The sequence below is a fragment of the Mustela lutreola genome, chromosome 2, assembly GCF_030435805.1.
Source record: "Mustela lutreola isolate mMusLut2 chromosome 2, mMusLut2.pri, whole genome shotgun sequence".
Taxonomy (NCBI): Eukaryota; Metazoa; Chordata; class Mammalia; order Carnivora; family Mustelidae; genus Mustela; species Mustela lutreola.
In genome coordinates, this window is record NC_081291.1 from 97454399 (window position 1) to 97472315 (window position 17917).

A 17917-nucleotide genomic window follows, 5' to 3' on the forward strand; every position below is an offset into this window, starting at 1 on the left:
TTTGCACATCATCTCCATTTCCTCACTATTGATTCTATTCACATCACCTTGAACTGTGGCCTCTCTCTTTGCCTATCAATGAAAGAAATGAAAAGAAATGCTTAAAAGTCACCAACAATCTAAATCATCACTAAAGTTAATGATCTTTGCCATTCTTCTTCTCTGCAGTATATGATATTATTAGCCATAGATCTCTTGAACATCCTCTTTACTGAGCTTCTATAAAGTATAATTATTTCTTACCATCTTTTTTAAAAGATTTTTTTTTTTTAGATTTTATTTATTTGCCAGAGAGAGAGAGAGAGAGGGAGAGAGAGAGCGCGAGCAAGTGAGCACAGGCAAACATAGTGGCAGCAGAGGCAGAAGCAGGCTCCCTGTAGAGCAAGGAGCCCGATGTGGGACTCGATCCCAGGACACTGGGATCATGACCTGAGCCGAAGGCAGCTGCTTAACCAACTGAGCCACCCAGGCATCCATCTTACCATCTTTTTAATATAGTCTGCTAGAGGCTCTTACTCTCTTGTTCTTCCTGCTTTTGTCTCCTATTCATAATCTTAAAACATGACTATGGGCTCGCTCTTTATAATCCATCTTCCTCCTCCATATTTTTATTGTCATTTCCCATAGAGAGCATTGCCACAGTTATCTAACTGGTCTTCTGCCTATCCCAAGCCATGTTTACAATAGCACTTTTCTTAAAATATGAATTGGATCATATCACTCCCGTTTAAAATCCTTCCATGTTCCCCTACTACTCAGAATGAACTAAATAAATCTACTTACAAACTAAAACGTTCTACATTATCTGGCTTCTGCCTCTATCTCATCTTGTGCTACTATTTCACTGTACTCTAGCTACTGCAGCTCCTGGAACATAACAATATCATTCATGCTTCAGATCTTTGCAACTGCTATCTACTCTACCTAGATGGCTCTCTTTTGACACTTCCTTGGCTAGCTTCCTCATCTTTTAGATTCTTGGCTCATAGGTGGCCTCCTCAGAGAAATCTTCCTTTAAGGATTCAATCTGAAGATAGACCCCTCCTTATTATCATCCCTTGAAATTATCCTGTTTACTTGGTTTTGACCTGCCTTCCCCCACAAGAATGTAATCTTCATATGGGCAGTGAGCTCAACTTGTTTAGGACACTACACTAAGCGCTAAGTGTGAATACTTAGCTTATAAAAGGTGATCAATAAGTATCTTTAGATTATAAATACAGTAATGATTCCCTGCTTTGAAGAATTCCATTTATCCACATTTACCTTATTCAGTATCTGGATTATAGATTTCTACCAACAGAAATTGCCACAGAAGATTATCTACATTAAATTTGGGGGATTTTTCTTTTTTATATATGAAACAGAAGAGACCACATAAATTAGATGACTTACTTATGATCTTGTTACCTGGTTACCTATTACCAAGGCCCTCATATTATTCTAAAAATTTTTCTATATTACATACACACAATCAACACCACCATCACCACTGACAAAAAACCCTGTCCTTTAGAAACACTATGAGGCAGTCTTTGACTACTGTGATTTAAATTAATACTGATAAGTCTTTGACAATGTGTTTCCCCAAATTTTAGTCCTGTTTCCAACTGCTAACTAAACTTTCATCCACTGGAACATCTTTTATACTCCACCTACATAAAATATAACTTAATTATTAATCATTCTGAAAAATAATTAAGATATTGGTGGCATTTTGCTACCATAAAATACAGCAAAATAACAGCACAGAAAATTGCATTGGATGTCATTCCATGCCAGAGTTAACACTACACATATGAACAAATATGTGTAAAAAGTAGAGTCACGATACAACTACTGTTCTGTACTTGTTATTCATAATTTCCTCAGCCTTGCTTCCCAGATTCATTCATATCCTAAAACTGTGGTTCACTTAAGAACTTCTTCCCATTTTATAACTCACTTATCTAACTAAAATCAAAGCAACCAAACCAAAACAAACTAACTTAACTGAAGTTAAACCCCAATGTCAAATTTAAATCATATGAAATACCTAATAGTACACAGTTATTTCAATACAGTAAATTCATGCAAAATACACTGATAACTGACAGACTTAGTGATTACTATCTACTGACTGGCACATCTTATTTAAATGAGTAAAAAATTAACAATACCAAAGCACAGCACTTTGGCTCTTCTTCCCTTACTCTGCATCCCTCTCTTCTTGGGAGATTATTCTTGGAAATAACCTTACAGAGCATGGAATGACAAAAATAAAATGGCATAATAACATGACAATAAGCTCTAATAATGTGCTGATTCTACAGTGATGGTCAAGGGTTAAAAAAAAAAAAAAAGGAATGTACTCCTAAATACTATGCCAGACATTTTGCTCAAGTGTTCCCTGGGCTGTACTGATTGGAAGGGGAATTGATTTTATTGAAATTGAAAATACTGAGATTCAAACAGAAACAGAATGCATAAAGTCAGTGAACTTAGTTGTGAATGTATGTAAGTAAAATAAGGAGAAAATGAAGAATGTATGTTCTTCCTGTGATCACAAAAGGGAAAAAAGATTTGGAGTAAAGTTGAGAGTCTGACCTAGTGAGCAGAAGGCCCCATCAACTTAGTAACAGACCTGACTTCTTACCAAGGATATCCAGCGGAAAAAATACATGTAAAAAGAGAAAATGATAATGTGGGATTAAATATACTATAATCACAGCTACCTTAAGAGAAGGTCTGGGGAAGTTTGGGGAAGGATTTCTGTTACAGATTAAGAATGAGGTTATAAGGCAAATATTTTGAGTTTAAAACAGGCAATTTTGTCAAACTCTCACTCTTCACAAATGACATAATACTTGATGTGGAAGACCTCAAAGACTCCACCCCAAAATTGATAAAATTCTTACAGGAATTCAGTAAAGTGGCAGAATATAAACTCAATGCACAGAAATCAGTTGCATTTCTATATACCAACAATGAGACAGAAAAAAGAGAATTTAAGGAGTTGATTCCATTTACAACTGCACCCAAAACTGTAAGATACCTAGGAATAAATCTAACCAAAGAGGCAAAGGATCTATATACTCAGAAAATTACAAAATACTCATGAAAGAAATTGAGGAAGACACCAAAAAATGGAAAAACATTCCATGCTCATGGACTGGAAGAATAAATACTGTTAAAATGTTTATGCTATGTAGAGCAATCTACACATTCAATATAATCCCTATCAAAGTACCATCAACTTTTTTCATAGAACTGGAACAAATAACCCTAAAATTGGTATGGACCCAGAAAAGACCCTTAATAGCTGAAGAAATGTTGAAAAAGAAAACCAAAGCTGGTGGCATCACAATTCCAGACTTCAAGCTTGATTACAAAGCTGTCATCATCAAAACAGTATGGTACTGGCACAAAAACACACAGATCAATGAAACAGAACAGAACAGAACAGAAAACCCAGAAATGGACCCTCAACTTCTACGGTCAACTAATCTTCTACAAAGCTTTCCACAAAGGAAAGAATATACTACGCAAAAAAGACAGTCTCTTCAACAAACGGTGTTGGGAAAATTGGACAGCCACATGCAGAATGAATATGAACCATTTCCTTCTACCACACACAAATACAGACTCAAAATGAATGAAAGACCTAAATGTGGGCTAGGAATCCAACAACATCCTAGAGGAGAACACACAGGAAGCAACCTCAACCTTGGCTGCAGCAACTTCTTGCTAGACACATCTCCAAAGGTGACTGAAATAAAGGCAAAAATGAACTACTGGGACTTTATCAAGATCAAAAGCTTTTGCACAGCAAAGGAAACAGTCAGCAAAACCGAAAGACAACCGACAGAATGGAAGAAGATACTTACAAAGAAAGTATCCATAAAGGGCTAGTTATCCAAAATCTATAAGTTATCCAAAATCTATAAAGAACTTATAAAACTCAACACCCAGAGAAGAAATAATCCAATCAAGAAATGGGCAGAAGACATGAACAGGCATTTTTGCAAAGAAGACATCCAAATGACCAAAAGACATGAGAAAGTGCTCAACATCACTCAGCATTAGGGAAATACAAATCAAAACCACAAGGAGATACCACCTCACAACAGCCAGAATGGCTAAAATTAACAAGCGAGGAAACAACAGGTATTGGCAAGGAGGCAGAGAAAGGTGGGAATGCAGGCTGGTGCAGCCACTCTGGAAAACAGCATGGAGGTTTCTCAAAAAGTTGAAAATAGAACAACCCTATAAGCCAGCAATTGCACTATTGGGTATTTTCCCTAAAGATACAAATGTGATCCGAAGGGACACGTGCACCCCAATATTTATAGCAGCAATGTCCACAAGGGCCAAACTATGGAAAGAGCCTAGATGTCTATCAACAGATGAATGGATAAAGAAGATATGGTGTATATATACCATGGAATATTATGTAGCCATCAAAGCCCCCCAAATCTTGACATCTGCAGTGGCATGGATAGAACTAGGGGCTATTATGCTAAGCGACAAATCAGAAAAAGGCAGTTATCATAGGATTTCACTCATGTGGAATTTAAGAAACAGGATCATAGGGGAAGGGAGGGAAAAATGAAACAAGATGAAACCAGAGAGGGAGACAAACTGTAAGAGACTCTTACTATTAGGAAACAAGTTGAGGGTTGCTAGATGGGTGAAGGTGGGGGTATGGTGTGGCTAGGTGATGGACACTGGGAAGGGTATGCGTGTGGCGAGCAATGTGTATTGTTTAAGACTGATCAATCACAGACCTGTACCCCTGAAACAAATAATATATTATATGTTAATTTATAAAATAATTTTAAAAAATGAATTAATGAGTAAAAATATAAAATAAAATACGCAATTTGGGCCACTTTCCTGGGTATATTTGTGTATGATGCATACCTGTTGTTTCTCTCACTGAATTTGTCAGAGCCACAGTAGATAATACCAATTATCATCACTGCCTGGAAGGAACACAGGGGATGATCTCTCTCCTACAGTGACCTGTTTGGGAAGTCTACTGCAGGGGATGGCTCATCTGTTCTTATATCCCAGGGGGTTGAATCACAAAGTAAAGTAGAGGAAACAGAGGAGGGAATCAACAGTATAATATCTTATTTAATTTTCACAAAAACTATGTAAGCTATGTAACGAGAATAACCTTTATAGTATAAAGAAAAGGAAGCTAAGGATCGAAAAATGAGGATACTAGTTACAAAGGGTAGAGAGTTAAAAATCTGAATGTATTTCCTTCGATTCTGAAGTCCAGGTTTAGTTCACAATTGTCGCTTACATCAAAGTATCTATATTCCAAGTCTGTTGCATGGATTAAGTGAAATAGCATTTCTTTAAAGTACTACTAGGGTTAGTTTGAAAAACAAACCATTTAGGGAAAAGCATTTTTTGTTTTAAGGACTCATTTTCATATAAACTTTTAGAATTAGCATATAAGCATTTTGTTAAACATACATATCCATTTTGCTGCTCATGTTATTATGTAACATGTAGTAAGATACATACTCAGAAATCATCATATAACAATTAATTCTCTTTATTTTTTGAAGCTCAGTAAATGAATTTATTTTTTATTTCCTGGTTTTAATAATTAAGAAACATAACAAAAGGAGATGGTTATGGTCTAATTAAATCCTTGAGTGTCAAAGGCTTTTCCATACTCACACATAAATATAATAAAATTCTGGGTGCATATTATTTTTTACATTGAGTACATCAGTATTTTGTGTCTCAAATCAGCATAAAGAAAACTTTTTTTGAGTACTATACAATATGTATAAGTTTTAAAAACTTGTACAGCATGGTAGCCGTCTTAATCCAGAAAGATGTTTTAAACTATAGACACATCCTTACTTATTACAGGAAACAAACTGTTCTCTTTGCAGAAAGACACACAGCATGTTTACATATATTTATAAAGAGGTGACCTATACAGGGTGCTATGATTATTTATGGAAATCCAAAATAATATGAAATCATCTTGTCAAAATACTATACCTTCCTCTCCTTGAACAGGTTCTTCTAAAAGCAACTCTGTCATACATTCCCAGTCTTTTAACAGTTCTTGAGAGCTCTCCCACAAACTGTCCACCAAGTAGGCTGCATGTTCATGTAACTAAAAATAACAAATCAATTATGACTGAAGAATATTTAATGAAGAAACCAATACTATTTCAATTTAATAAGCCACTTTCTTTATAACTGAGATGGCCTGGTCACGACAATTCCAGGAGCCACTTCAAAAACAACAAATATATTTGTATGCCATTGTAAATAATGAGGATGCAATATGTAGACTTAATAAAAAATTTATTTTTTTGCAGTAGTAACGTTAAAGATCTCCCAGTCCAACCACATCATTTATAGATAAGGAAACAGAGTATAACTAGTTAATGGAATTTCTGAAATTACAAATAGGATCATGGTCCCTTTTCATTATTCTTGGTTTGTTTCTAAAAATAGCTTTTTTTTTTTTTTTAAAGGAATCACTTCCTTTCTCCCAGAATTCCTTTGAAAAATTGGTGCTAGTACTACTTAATTTATATGTCTGTCATCTTGGTCAAGGTCAAAATGTTAAGTTACTCTATTTCTTCTCTTCTGTATTTTCATTTCCATTTAATTCATTGCATTCCCTATTCCACCCCATCCCACCCCTCACCTTTTTGCTGCTCATTATTCTTGACCATTTTCTTTGGAATCCATGTTCCCACAGTAACAAACACTCTCATGTTCTTCATCAAACACTTCAGACCAAATATTCTACTACAAGTGGTAGTATGAAGAATATTATTCAAACAGCTCTTCAGAGAAGGTAAGTAGAGATGTTGGCATTGTTCTAGTTTCTGCTACTACAACTAACTTCTCCGCCCTTATCTAAAAGTTCTTCCTCCTTTGAGGCACATGACATCCAGATAAACCAGTTTCTAGATCAGAGTTTTTCAAACTGTACATTTCAACCCATTCATTAGTTGTTGAACTAATAATTTAATACATTGTGACACAAGTTAAAGAAACGAAACAAAACAAAACAGAAAAGCCTATATGGCACATAGAAAGTTAAGTACTACTTCATAGAACTCTTATTTGAGTTATATGTGCTTCTACTTGTGAGACAAAATACTTTTCACATCATGAATAGTGGCCCTCAAATGTATGCAAATCTCCTTTCTAGACCTACTGGTTGTTTACTGATATAACAGCATATTTGGTAAGTAAGTGAGTTTTCTTCCTCATTTTTAATTCTATCATTAACTCTTCTCTGTGCATTTTAATGACTGATTGAAAGCTCTGCTTCATTTGGACTTCTTAATTCTATACTTCATTTCCACTGCATTTCAAACCTTATATTCTAGCTCCTCAAGTGCCTCAGGAAAACCACACACATGTATATGCACACACAGAGAGTTTTCCAATGATTTTCTCCAGAGTAGATAATATAGATTGGCATCTCTACTTAGAAAGAACACAAGAAAAAGTTTATAGCAAGGTACATTCTAACTTTTCAAATTTACATATCCTAGGGAACTATTCCCAGGTCTTCACTAACATCATTCCAATGTTAGCTGTAAGTAGTGTACCACCTTGTTTCAAAAAAGGAAATTAGCAGCAGAAAACAGAAAAACAAACAGTTTCAAAGTTGGAGCTATTAAAACCCATGCTAGAATGAAATTATTATTTAAAGGGTATAGTGTTCAGTTTGGGAAGGTTTTTAAAAAGTTCTAGAGATGAACAGCATTGACTGTTGCACAGCCATGTGATTTAATTTAATGGAATGAATGATATACTTAAAAACAGTTAAAATAACAGATATTGTTATGTCTATTTCACCACAATTAAATAAACTCCTATGTTAAACATTAAACTTGCTTTTATGCCTGACTCTGTCGACATGTTAAGTATGTCCATAAAATAGGTATAAAAAGGTTCATAATTATATTTTAATATCCCTTCTCTGTTTCTCTTATGTTTTTGGTCCTCAATTCTGTCTTGTCTTATATGGTACTGTCTCAACTTCCTGTAAGCATTTGTTAATTATATCTAGCCTTTATCCAGGTTGTTTATTTTCTGTGTATAAACTTCCTGTGTTTTGATTGATTTATTTTATAAACATTTTTCATCTGCTTATTTTATCCTAAATGACAATCAACCTTTTATAAATTTGTGTAACTGATACTGGAAATATTTTTGTGTAACTGATATTGGAAATATTCCTGGATTCTGATTTTCTATGCTCTACTGGTATTTTCTTGTCTTACTTGTGGTTTCTTCAGATTATTTATTTATTTATTTATTTTTCTGACGTATTTTTCTATCACTAAGGTGCCTAACACATTTATTTACTTCATTTAATTTTACATTGCACTCCTATATTTTAAGAATAATTTTTAGGTATTTGCCTTAAGCTTCACAGCCATAGTATGCAGGCTTAGTTTTATGTTTTTTTCAGATTTGCTCACCAATATTTCTTATATTCCTTGTTTTCCTTTTACTGCATCCATTTTTTATTTTGCTAGAAAACATACTCAAATAATACTTTCTATATAGAATACATGGGTGGTAAATATTTTAACTGCATGTTCTTTGACTAGCTCTTCCTCTCTGTTCTCTGTTCTCTTTACAGAACTCCTACAGACAATAATGTGTACTTCCCGTCTTTTACTTTGTGATCATCATGTATGCCCCAAGATAGGAAGACTATATCATAAATATTACGTCATGCTAATTTCTAACCATGTTATAATGATTGCTGTTACTCATACTGGTGTATTTTCACCAGTATGTCTTCTCACATTACTTACATGTACTACCTTCTGGAAAAAAATCCCTTGGTTTAATCTACAGCCAATACTTGGTTATGTCCTTTCAGGCCATTTAACGATCCACTTCACTCTTAAATTTTGGAAATCATGTTTCTAATTTCTATGAACGCCCCTCCTCTTTCATAATAGCTTCTTCTTATATCCAGGGGAATTAACCAAATTTTTTCAACAATACTGGGTTTTGTGCTTCAAGTTTCAGTGATTCTTGGTTAGTAGTTCCTGTAATGTTAATATTCTGGACTCGAAAATATTTGTAGTAAGAATGCCTTTCTTAAGTCTGATTGCAACGTCCTGGGTTCCTACGTTGTGCATGAAGTGAAAAGACGGAAACTATAATCAGGCAGGCTTTTCCTCTAACATGTAGGTATGGAAGTTCTTTTGAATGCCAAAGTTCCCTGTCCCTCCTGATGGCCATAAATTATCTGGGGCACTCATCCACTCTTTTGTTTCTTAGACCAATGCGCACATCCCAAATATGTTTCTAAAGGGAAGAATAAGCTCAGCTAAGGCAGCCACTTAATTAGTACCTATAATATAATCCTTTCACCAGTCTGTGCTGCTCAAATCTTTGGTTTATTTCAGATTTCTACCAGAAATCTCAAAAATTTTCGTGCTCTTCGTTGCCTTGCATATGGCTATGGGTTATTGAACTCAAATAGAATTAATCATTAATTCTATAGCTTCCACAAATTCCTTACAGTTCTATTTCATCCTGACTTATTCAGCATGAGGTTTTCTTTCAGATGAGTAAAAAGAATTGTTGGCACAATTTAAAGATGACTTCTCTATGCCTTGAACTAAGGCATACTGAAATTCAGCTCAAGCATTTTGTCATTGTTCCAGAAATTTTTTTGTGTGATAGCCAGTATTCTCAATGCAGATGCTAACTTCTTTGACAATTTCCTCATCTTTTTAATTAGTTAAGGTGGTGCCTTAGTAGAATCCATTCTTTTAACACCAGTAACCAGTTTTTTCAAACTCAATGTGTATACCAGAAGGACATGTGAACGTGTTGGCCCATTTTCTGTTTCAAATTCACCAGTATAAGTAACAACAATCATTATAACATGGTTAGTTAGAAATTAGCTTGATGTAATGTTTATGATAGAGTCTTCCTGTCTTGGGGCATATGTGATGACCACATAACTTGCTAGTCTCAAATCTCTGTAATAATACCATGTAAATCCATGTTGGAGAAAAAAAAAAAAAAATTCAAATATGGCCAGTAAGAGTAAAAGGTTATAACTGTCTTTCAGACATTTTATAGCAATGACCTTCTATTGGTAGTGAAAGATAAAGCTATAGGAAGGAAGGTCCTGAGGCATTCTCAATGGCTATAGAAAATCCTGGGACTAAAAAGGACCTGGAACCCTAAAAATAAAACAAAAATAAATTTTCTAAGAGGAGTTTTTGGCATCATAATTTTATAAAAACAGCATGAAAATTAGTTATTTGCAAGCATTCTTCAGGAATTAGATGAAAAAAGGTAACAGATAAAGAGTCACTATATACAAAATAGATAACTGAAATTAGATTTAAATTTATTTACAAATTATATAAAACATATAGATTAAAATTATATATAAAATTATAATTATATCTAGGTGGATTTTACTCTGCTATATCTAAGTGTAACTTATTTCATAGGGTGTCCCCTAAACTTGTATATAAGGCAAATTAAGTTCATTTTTCTGGTGACCTTAATTACAATTTTCTGGGTACATTCTGATTCATCTTTAATTGGCTTCAAAATTACTCATAGTATTTTACATGTTTTCTCTGCCTGCTGACTTCTCCATCAAGCAGTCAAATACACGAATGGAGCTGACTGACTGTATGAAGCCTTACTTTGATTCTTTTTATGAATAATCATTTACAATGTAAATAATCACCTCAAGTTACTAAGTTTAAAATTCTAAATACTCCTATACTGGGTTTTATTCTCTGTTGAAACAGAGCCAGTTGTCAGTGAATCTTAAAGAACATACAAAAACAAATAAGAAAAAAGGCTATCATTCATGAGCATTATGGGCAGATTCCTTGGATATGTCAATAATGTCTATTAATCTTCCATTTTATATGACTGTGATAATTACCGTCTTCATTTCATATGCCTAGAAGGAGGCATATTTCTACATCATCAGCAATGTTTTGGGTTATGCTTAATGGTTTTAAATAATTATTAATAGTATCTTTGTTACTCTAAAAAGTATCCGTTTATACAGTTCTATGGTCACATCAGATATAGGGAAATCTGGACTCATCACATTAAAGTACCATTTTCCTACCAATTGTTCAAACATCTAAAGCACACACAAGGTATTTTTTTTACTGAAATCAGTGACTACTATAAAGGTTGTGATGGCTTTAAAATGTCACTTTTTGGTACAAAAAGAAAATTAGTTTAGATCTATCTCTTAATCTCCATCATTTCTCATGTAATTCATATATAAAAGAGGTAAACTCCTCTTTTTTTTTTTTTAAGGATTTTATTTTATTTATTTGACAGAGAGAGATCACAAGTAGGCAGAGAGAGAGAGAGAGGAGGAAGCAGGCTCCCCGCTGAGCAGAGAGCCCGATGCGGGACTCGATCCCAGGACCCGGAGATCATGACCTGAGCCGAAGGCAGAGGCCTAACCCACTGAGACACCCAGGCGCCCGCAAACTCCTCTTTTGACTATAAATCTCAGTATTTCAGAATTCTAGTTTTAAGACTAACCCAGTAAAACAAAGAAAAAAAAGATGATAATTACTTCAGTTAATCCTACTGATTAGTAATTTATCTGTAAACTAGATTTGTTCCACATTACGACCTCTAAGGTTTCTTGCAATTCAATTTTTTATGAGTCTATTACTAAAATATTAGTAATTAACATGTGTTGTAGTAATATAAAGAGGAATTCAGAGTAAAACATAATGAGAATCCCACCCTAAGAATACAGCTTTAATAAGCTTTCAGTTCCAGGTGTACATTAGTTTTACAGGGTAAGAAAAGAGATTTTAGCAAAGATGTTTCTTGTGAAACACATGAGACTAGAAAACATTATCACAAATCGACTAAAACCTTTTAAATACGATTTGCAGTTGCTTCTGTATCTGACAAGAATGCCATAGAGAACTGGGAAATACATCTTAATGTTCTCCTAACACTTTAGTACACAGCAGCAAACACAAAAATATAGTAAGACCACCTGAAAATAGAGTGGCATACACATTACAAATTACTGCTTTAATTAAAAGATGAAACTGTAAAACTTAGTACTTACAGTCTTTTAATATATCAAAAAGTAAAGTCCTCAGGGTTTCAGAGATCCAAAAAATTTTCCTCCAATAAACAACCAAACTCAATTAGTCTAGATCATCATATTTCTTAAAGTTTTCAACAAATATTTTAAATATTATTTACATGTCTCATCTCTATCAAATTTTGAAACTATTTTTGCTATTAAAGTTACATTTTCAAAAAGGATTTGACTTTGCAAAATACTTTTAATCCTATTCCTTTAAAACCTAAGGAGCTAAAGGTATACTTGAAATGGTCTATCACAAGTGTGAGATATAATGATTAATGTTTTATCTTAAACCTCACAAGTATTCTGTATTTTATTCCATAATATATCCACACTTGCTTTTTAAGAAATTAATGTTTTAAAACCTCAAAACATATAAAGTGTGGTCAGTCCCTGGACTGGAGGCAGAAACATTACAAAATGCATCTAGGAGCATTTAGAAATGCAGCACATTCTGACTACACCTCAGACCTACTGAATTAGAACTGGCATGTTATTTAACAAGATCCCCATGTAATCTGTATACATACTTAAAACACTTCCTAAACACATATCCTTTATTCAAATGCAACTCTGCAGATGGTTTTGTTTCTGACTTTATTCATTCTCTGTTCTTTCCAATTTACCTAAGAAATATCAGTAAGTCTTCTGCTCTGCTTTGTCCTAATTCCACTCATTCTACTGACAGTTCCTAATTCTCTGATTGCAATTTCCCTATAGGCTGCCTGTTTGTCTACTTCTCATTCCTACAGAGTTTCTCTAGGATTTTCAAATTTGAGCAATCAGAATCATTGAAGTTTTTCACCTTCCTGGACACTCCAACACAAACCAAAAATCTTTTCCTGAGTCTAATTCAGGGTCCAAGATCTCTAGAATTTTCTGGGCAAGCCAAAGTTCACTTGTGCCAGCAAATTCTGTTAGGTACTGTATTATGAATGTTAATTACAAAAACATTTAAGTGATAAATGACATCAAAACATCACATGAAAATACTGGTAATGGAGACTGTACATCTACTAATTAAAACATTTAAATTCCTATTTTATTTCTCCTTAAAAATGTAATTTTTAAACAAGTTATAACTAATAGTTTTAACACCTCGAAAACTTATACAAGATCTTTATATAATTTAAAATCTACACACAAAAATTCAAGGAAAAAAAGCAACAACAAACAATTAGGTAGTACTATAATACTATTGAAGTTTAAAAATTGCTAGCCTATATTCAGTGTGGACCTATACCTGCAAAAATACTCCCACAATCAGCAGAAATTGGTTGATACTGCAGATGCCTAAGGCAGTGATACTAGTTGGCAATAACAAGAAGCGGACCAAAAAACTTCAAGGGAAAATCAGCAAAGGAAGTGTTCATTGGGACTTTGGGAAGCTCTTCTGACACATATTTGGGTATCTAAAAGAACATTTCTATAGGCAGAGCTGTGCTCATCCCCAGGAAAAGAAGCGAAGAGAATGTTATTCTTTCCCCTTGGGCTGTACTGGAGGCTGTGAGCAATCAGGAAGTGAAGGTTAAGGCAGAATTTCAAGCTTCCTGATGGAGTTGAAGATGTGTCTATATATAGAAGCTCTTAACAAATGCTGACAGACTTAACAGTTCAGGTCTTTAAGGTAGTTTCTGATCAATTGCTAGCTGATCACAAGTAGACATATCATAGTCAAACTGTTGAAATCCAGACACAAAGACAATAATTTAAACTGTAAGAGGATGTGAATTTGCAGTTAGGCAGCAAATGGTATCCCTCGGATGGATACCACTCCAACCACATCCATGCCAGTAATACTCAGTACTCACAGGAGAAACAGACATTGACTCAGCTTTACAAAAATTATGGCTTGTGGGAAAGGCAGTATTACTGATACATTCTCTATTAGATTGTTCCTCTGGAAGGTAGTATCAACCAATTTCTGCTGATTGTTTTTCACAAATGCCGTAAGAACATGGCTGAGGAAAGGCTATGGCTATTTGCACAGATCCAAGTGCTGAGTCTGGTCAGAGACAAGACTTGACCGACAATGGAACTCCTGAGGGAACCGTCATGCAAGTCAAATAGACACAACTTTCCAGATGAGACTTTTGGTGAGCTTCAGACTCCTTCTGTCCCTTCAGGGACTGCCAGACAACTGGTTTTCACAGCTAGTGTGGTTGTAAAGCTTTGAGTTTCAAAGACAATGTAGATCTTGGAAGAGGGAATTGGGAAAAGGGCAAGTTAAAACACCACAGAGTTCTCTAGTCTTACTGAGATTCCACTGCTTTTTGTGAGTAAATACTCCTTGTACTGTTGCAAGCTTTTATTTAATTTCCAGAGTTCCAAAGGAGTTAATTTTGGCAATATTTTCCAGTCATCATTTTTATATTGGAAAGGTTTAGGTTTAGAGGACTCCTTCCTCCACAGTCTGAAGTACATCGCCCTAGATATTAGGTTTATCGCTTTGAGTTCAATGTGTTTCTTCTTCTCTTCCTCAAATATTTGTAAGAACTTTCTACACTGTCCTGAGCTTTATGGTCTGGATTTTAAAAAATTAATAAAAGAAAAAAAAAAAACAAAAACAAACTCCCACAAAAGGCAGAATACAGATTCAATAATCAGATAATCCATGCAGGCAATTTTATAAGAAACAGGCTTATTTTCATAGGATTAAAAAATATCAATTAATTACAATGAATTAAATAATAATTTTATTTAAAATATAATTGAATACAAAAAATAGTTATGTTAAAATTTACCTCTCTTTTCTTCTTGTATTATTTAAAATAATTTTTTATAATGTATATTAGTCACCATACAGTAAATTATTAGTCTTTGTTGTAGTGTTCCATGATTCATTGTTTGCTTATAACACCCAGTGCTCCATGCAATACATACCTACCACCAGGCTCACCCATCCTTCACCACTCCCTCCTAAAACCCTCAATTTGTTTCCCGGAGTCCACAGTCACGGTTCATCTCCCACTCCGATTTCCCCCTCCTCATTTTTCCCTTCCTTCTCCTAATGTCCTCCCTGCTATTCCTTATGTTCCACAAATAAGTGAAACCATACCTCACTTTCAAGAAAGAAAAGAACCAGCATCCTAATGAGGTTCCCATTTGGACTGTTCCTTCCTCTCCTCTTTGCTAATGCTTCTTCTGCTTGTGGGTCGTGTCTGCTAAACAGCCTAGAAATAAGTAACAAAACCAGAGCATTATGAATTTGTATGGATACGAATTTTAGTCTTTTCCTTCATTGTACAAATTATTTCAGTATTTAAAAGGCAGTATCAGATATCAGGTTACTGATTTATTTCATACTATGCAAATGATGTTCTTATAGGTTAAAAATGGTTAGATCTAAACAATTTTGTACAATTCAATCAGCTTTTGGACTAATCAGTGTTCAAATATTCACAAAAAAATATAAACTTTTTTATCCTTTATGATAGATGCTAGAACATATATAATTTTAAAAAGAGTTCTATTTTCTTAAATACTAATTTCAGAGTGAAGTAATTAAAGAATTTAACCATATGTTTTAAAGAAAGTGGGGCACCTGGGTGGATCCGTAGGTTAAATGTCCGGCACCCTGTTCAGCAGGGAGTCTGCTTCTCCCTCTGCCCCTCCTCCTGCTCCTTTTCTCTCTCTCTCAAATAAATAAATCGAATCTTAAAAAAGGTTATAAAAATTCATACTTTTAATGTTTACTTCTAGCATTTTCAGCTTATTACCTAAAAAGAGTACTTACTAACCAGTACAGAATAAAATGACAAAAACATTTAATTTTTAAAAATATCACTTAATGACAAAACTTCTAAAATATAACAAAGACATGAATTGGAAATTCTAATTTGCTAAGAGGATTTATTCTAAAAAATTTTAAGGACTGCTATTGGTGTCTTATTCCCAGGTATTGCTCTAGGTAAATGGGATATAACAGTGAACAAAGACAAAATCCCTATTCTCATTGAGCTCTCACTCTAATGAACAGAAATAAATAGTAGATAAATATATACTATGTATACTCTGTATAAATACAGATTAGTTGATTATTTTGGGGGCAGGGGAAACTATATGGCAAGGGAAGAAGATTAGGGCAATTGAAGCTATATCAGCATAGCTATTAGACTGGTTTAAGAGAAAATTTTGTTTATTTCGATGGCTTTCAGAGGAAGGAACAAATAGGAAAAAATGACGGTCCTTTATTACTGAAATGTACAGAATTGGATAATCACATTTACTGTATATAAATGTAAGAGGAATCAACTTAATTTTTAATTTTTCTAAAACTAAACTGTAGATTTTTTGACTTAAAATATTCATTTCAGATACATTTACTATTTTACAGACATGTGGATAAACTTATGAACAGCTTAAAATTAGACTAACAGCTTAAAACAGACTAAGTGTGTATGTGCACACTTGCATGTTTTTCTTTTAATCATAGAACTCCTATACCAAAGCTTACTTGTTAAAATTTGAAAAGATCACAATATTAAATGATAAGAATACTCAAAGACATTAGAAATGAAAAGTTCTCAAACTGTGAGTATCTCCAGGGCAAGGCCATAAAACAAGCTTATGGAGTGAACCTTCCATTTGAATAGAAATTGGCTTCATTTTCACAAAGAAATACCAAAGGCCTGTATTGTGGATTGTTATTTAAAACATTCCAATTTTAAACTTTTTAGCAAGTATTTCAAACTTAGAAAAATACAATGCAGATGAAGTAAGATATATCCAAGCACCTTTCTAATCCAAGTGCTGCCAGTTTATGGCCTCTATTCTGTAGAGAACCACCCTCTGTAATCTACTTTTTCACTGAAACTATAAAAGCAATAAATTCTAAAAACACAAAGCTTTTTGAAAACTTAAGTAGAGAATAGAGACTAACTAGAATATAACAGTCCTGGAAAACGAAGAGAAGTTAAGACTACAGTACCCCCTTGATATTTGTGACAGTCAACACCTCAAGATAAATATGGAAATAACACTATTCTATTAGCCATAGATGTCAGCGTCAGTGGCAAATTCAATACATTAAGTTAAAAAAGTCATGCCTGAAAATCCTGACTTTCTTCCTTACTTTCATTGACAGTACTCACTAGTAGCCAACTTCCTTCTTAAAGAAAGATATTTCACATAGAAACAATTTTTCCCACTTTGAGAGGTATCACCAAGTAAAGCCAGTTTGTTGCTGCAGCACTGAGATGCAGATGCTGAATGGAGGGCCAGGCCATTATCAAAGTTAATCACCCATGCACAACAGTTGCCCAATGCATGACTTATAACTGTGTTTAGTATAATCACAAATGACTACATGTAGTAGACTTCTGGGTTTACCTGCCAACAATCAGAGTCACTAAATTAAATCTATAAACAAACAAACAAAAACAAAGTAAAACACAGTAAAATACCCTCAGATATTTTTAAACTTTAAGAATGAATTTACTTACTAATAAATTATAGATCATACAGAAGACCAACATCAAAATGTATTTCATAAAAACTTAATTATATTCATAAACTCTCATTAGCTTTTATGTTTTATAAAAAAAGATGAAGTCTTGCTTTTTAATTAAACTGCGACTTTATATAAAAGATAACTTTTAGAATCACTACAGATTACTGATTAAAATAATCCTCAACCCCCATAGGAAGAGTTGTTAAAAAACAAAAAACCACCATGAAAGGTTGGAAGGCATTTTGAAAGTGATTTTAGATTATAAATGTTGAGAAGGTAAGATGAGAACTAAGAATTTTAAAAGGAAAGCTACCTGGTTAAATGAAATACAAATTTTTGCA

General features: G+C 33.9%; 1 protein-coding gene across 8 annotated transcripts in view; it reads right to left on the reverse strand.

Annotated features, from left to right (window-relative positions):
- STAG1 (STAG1 cohesin complex component) overlaps positions 1–17917 on the reverse strand; it is a 453259-nt gene that overhangs the window by 90326 nt on the left and 345016 nt on the right. For all 8 annotated transcript variants that reach the window (XM_059162692.1, XM_059162694.1, XM_059162691.1 and 5 more), the window contains 2 exons: positions 15183–15297; positions 6013–6130 (listed from right to left, as the gene is read on the reverse strand). In XM_059162692.1, the coding sequence (XP_059018675.1) occupies positions 6013–6130; positions 15183–15297 (233 nt within the window). The remainder of the gene's footprint in view (positions 1–6012; positions 6131–15182; positions 15298–17917) is intronic.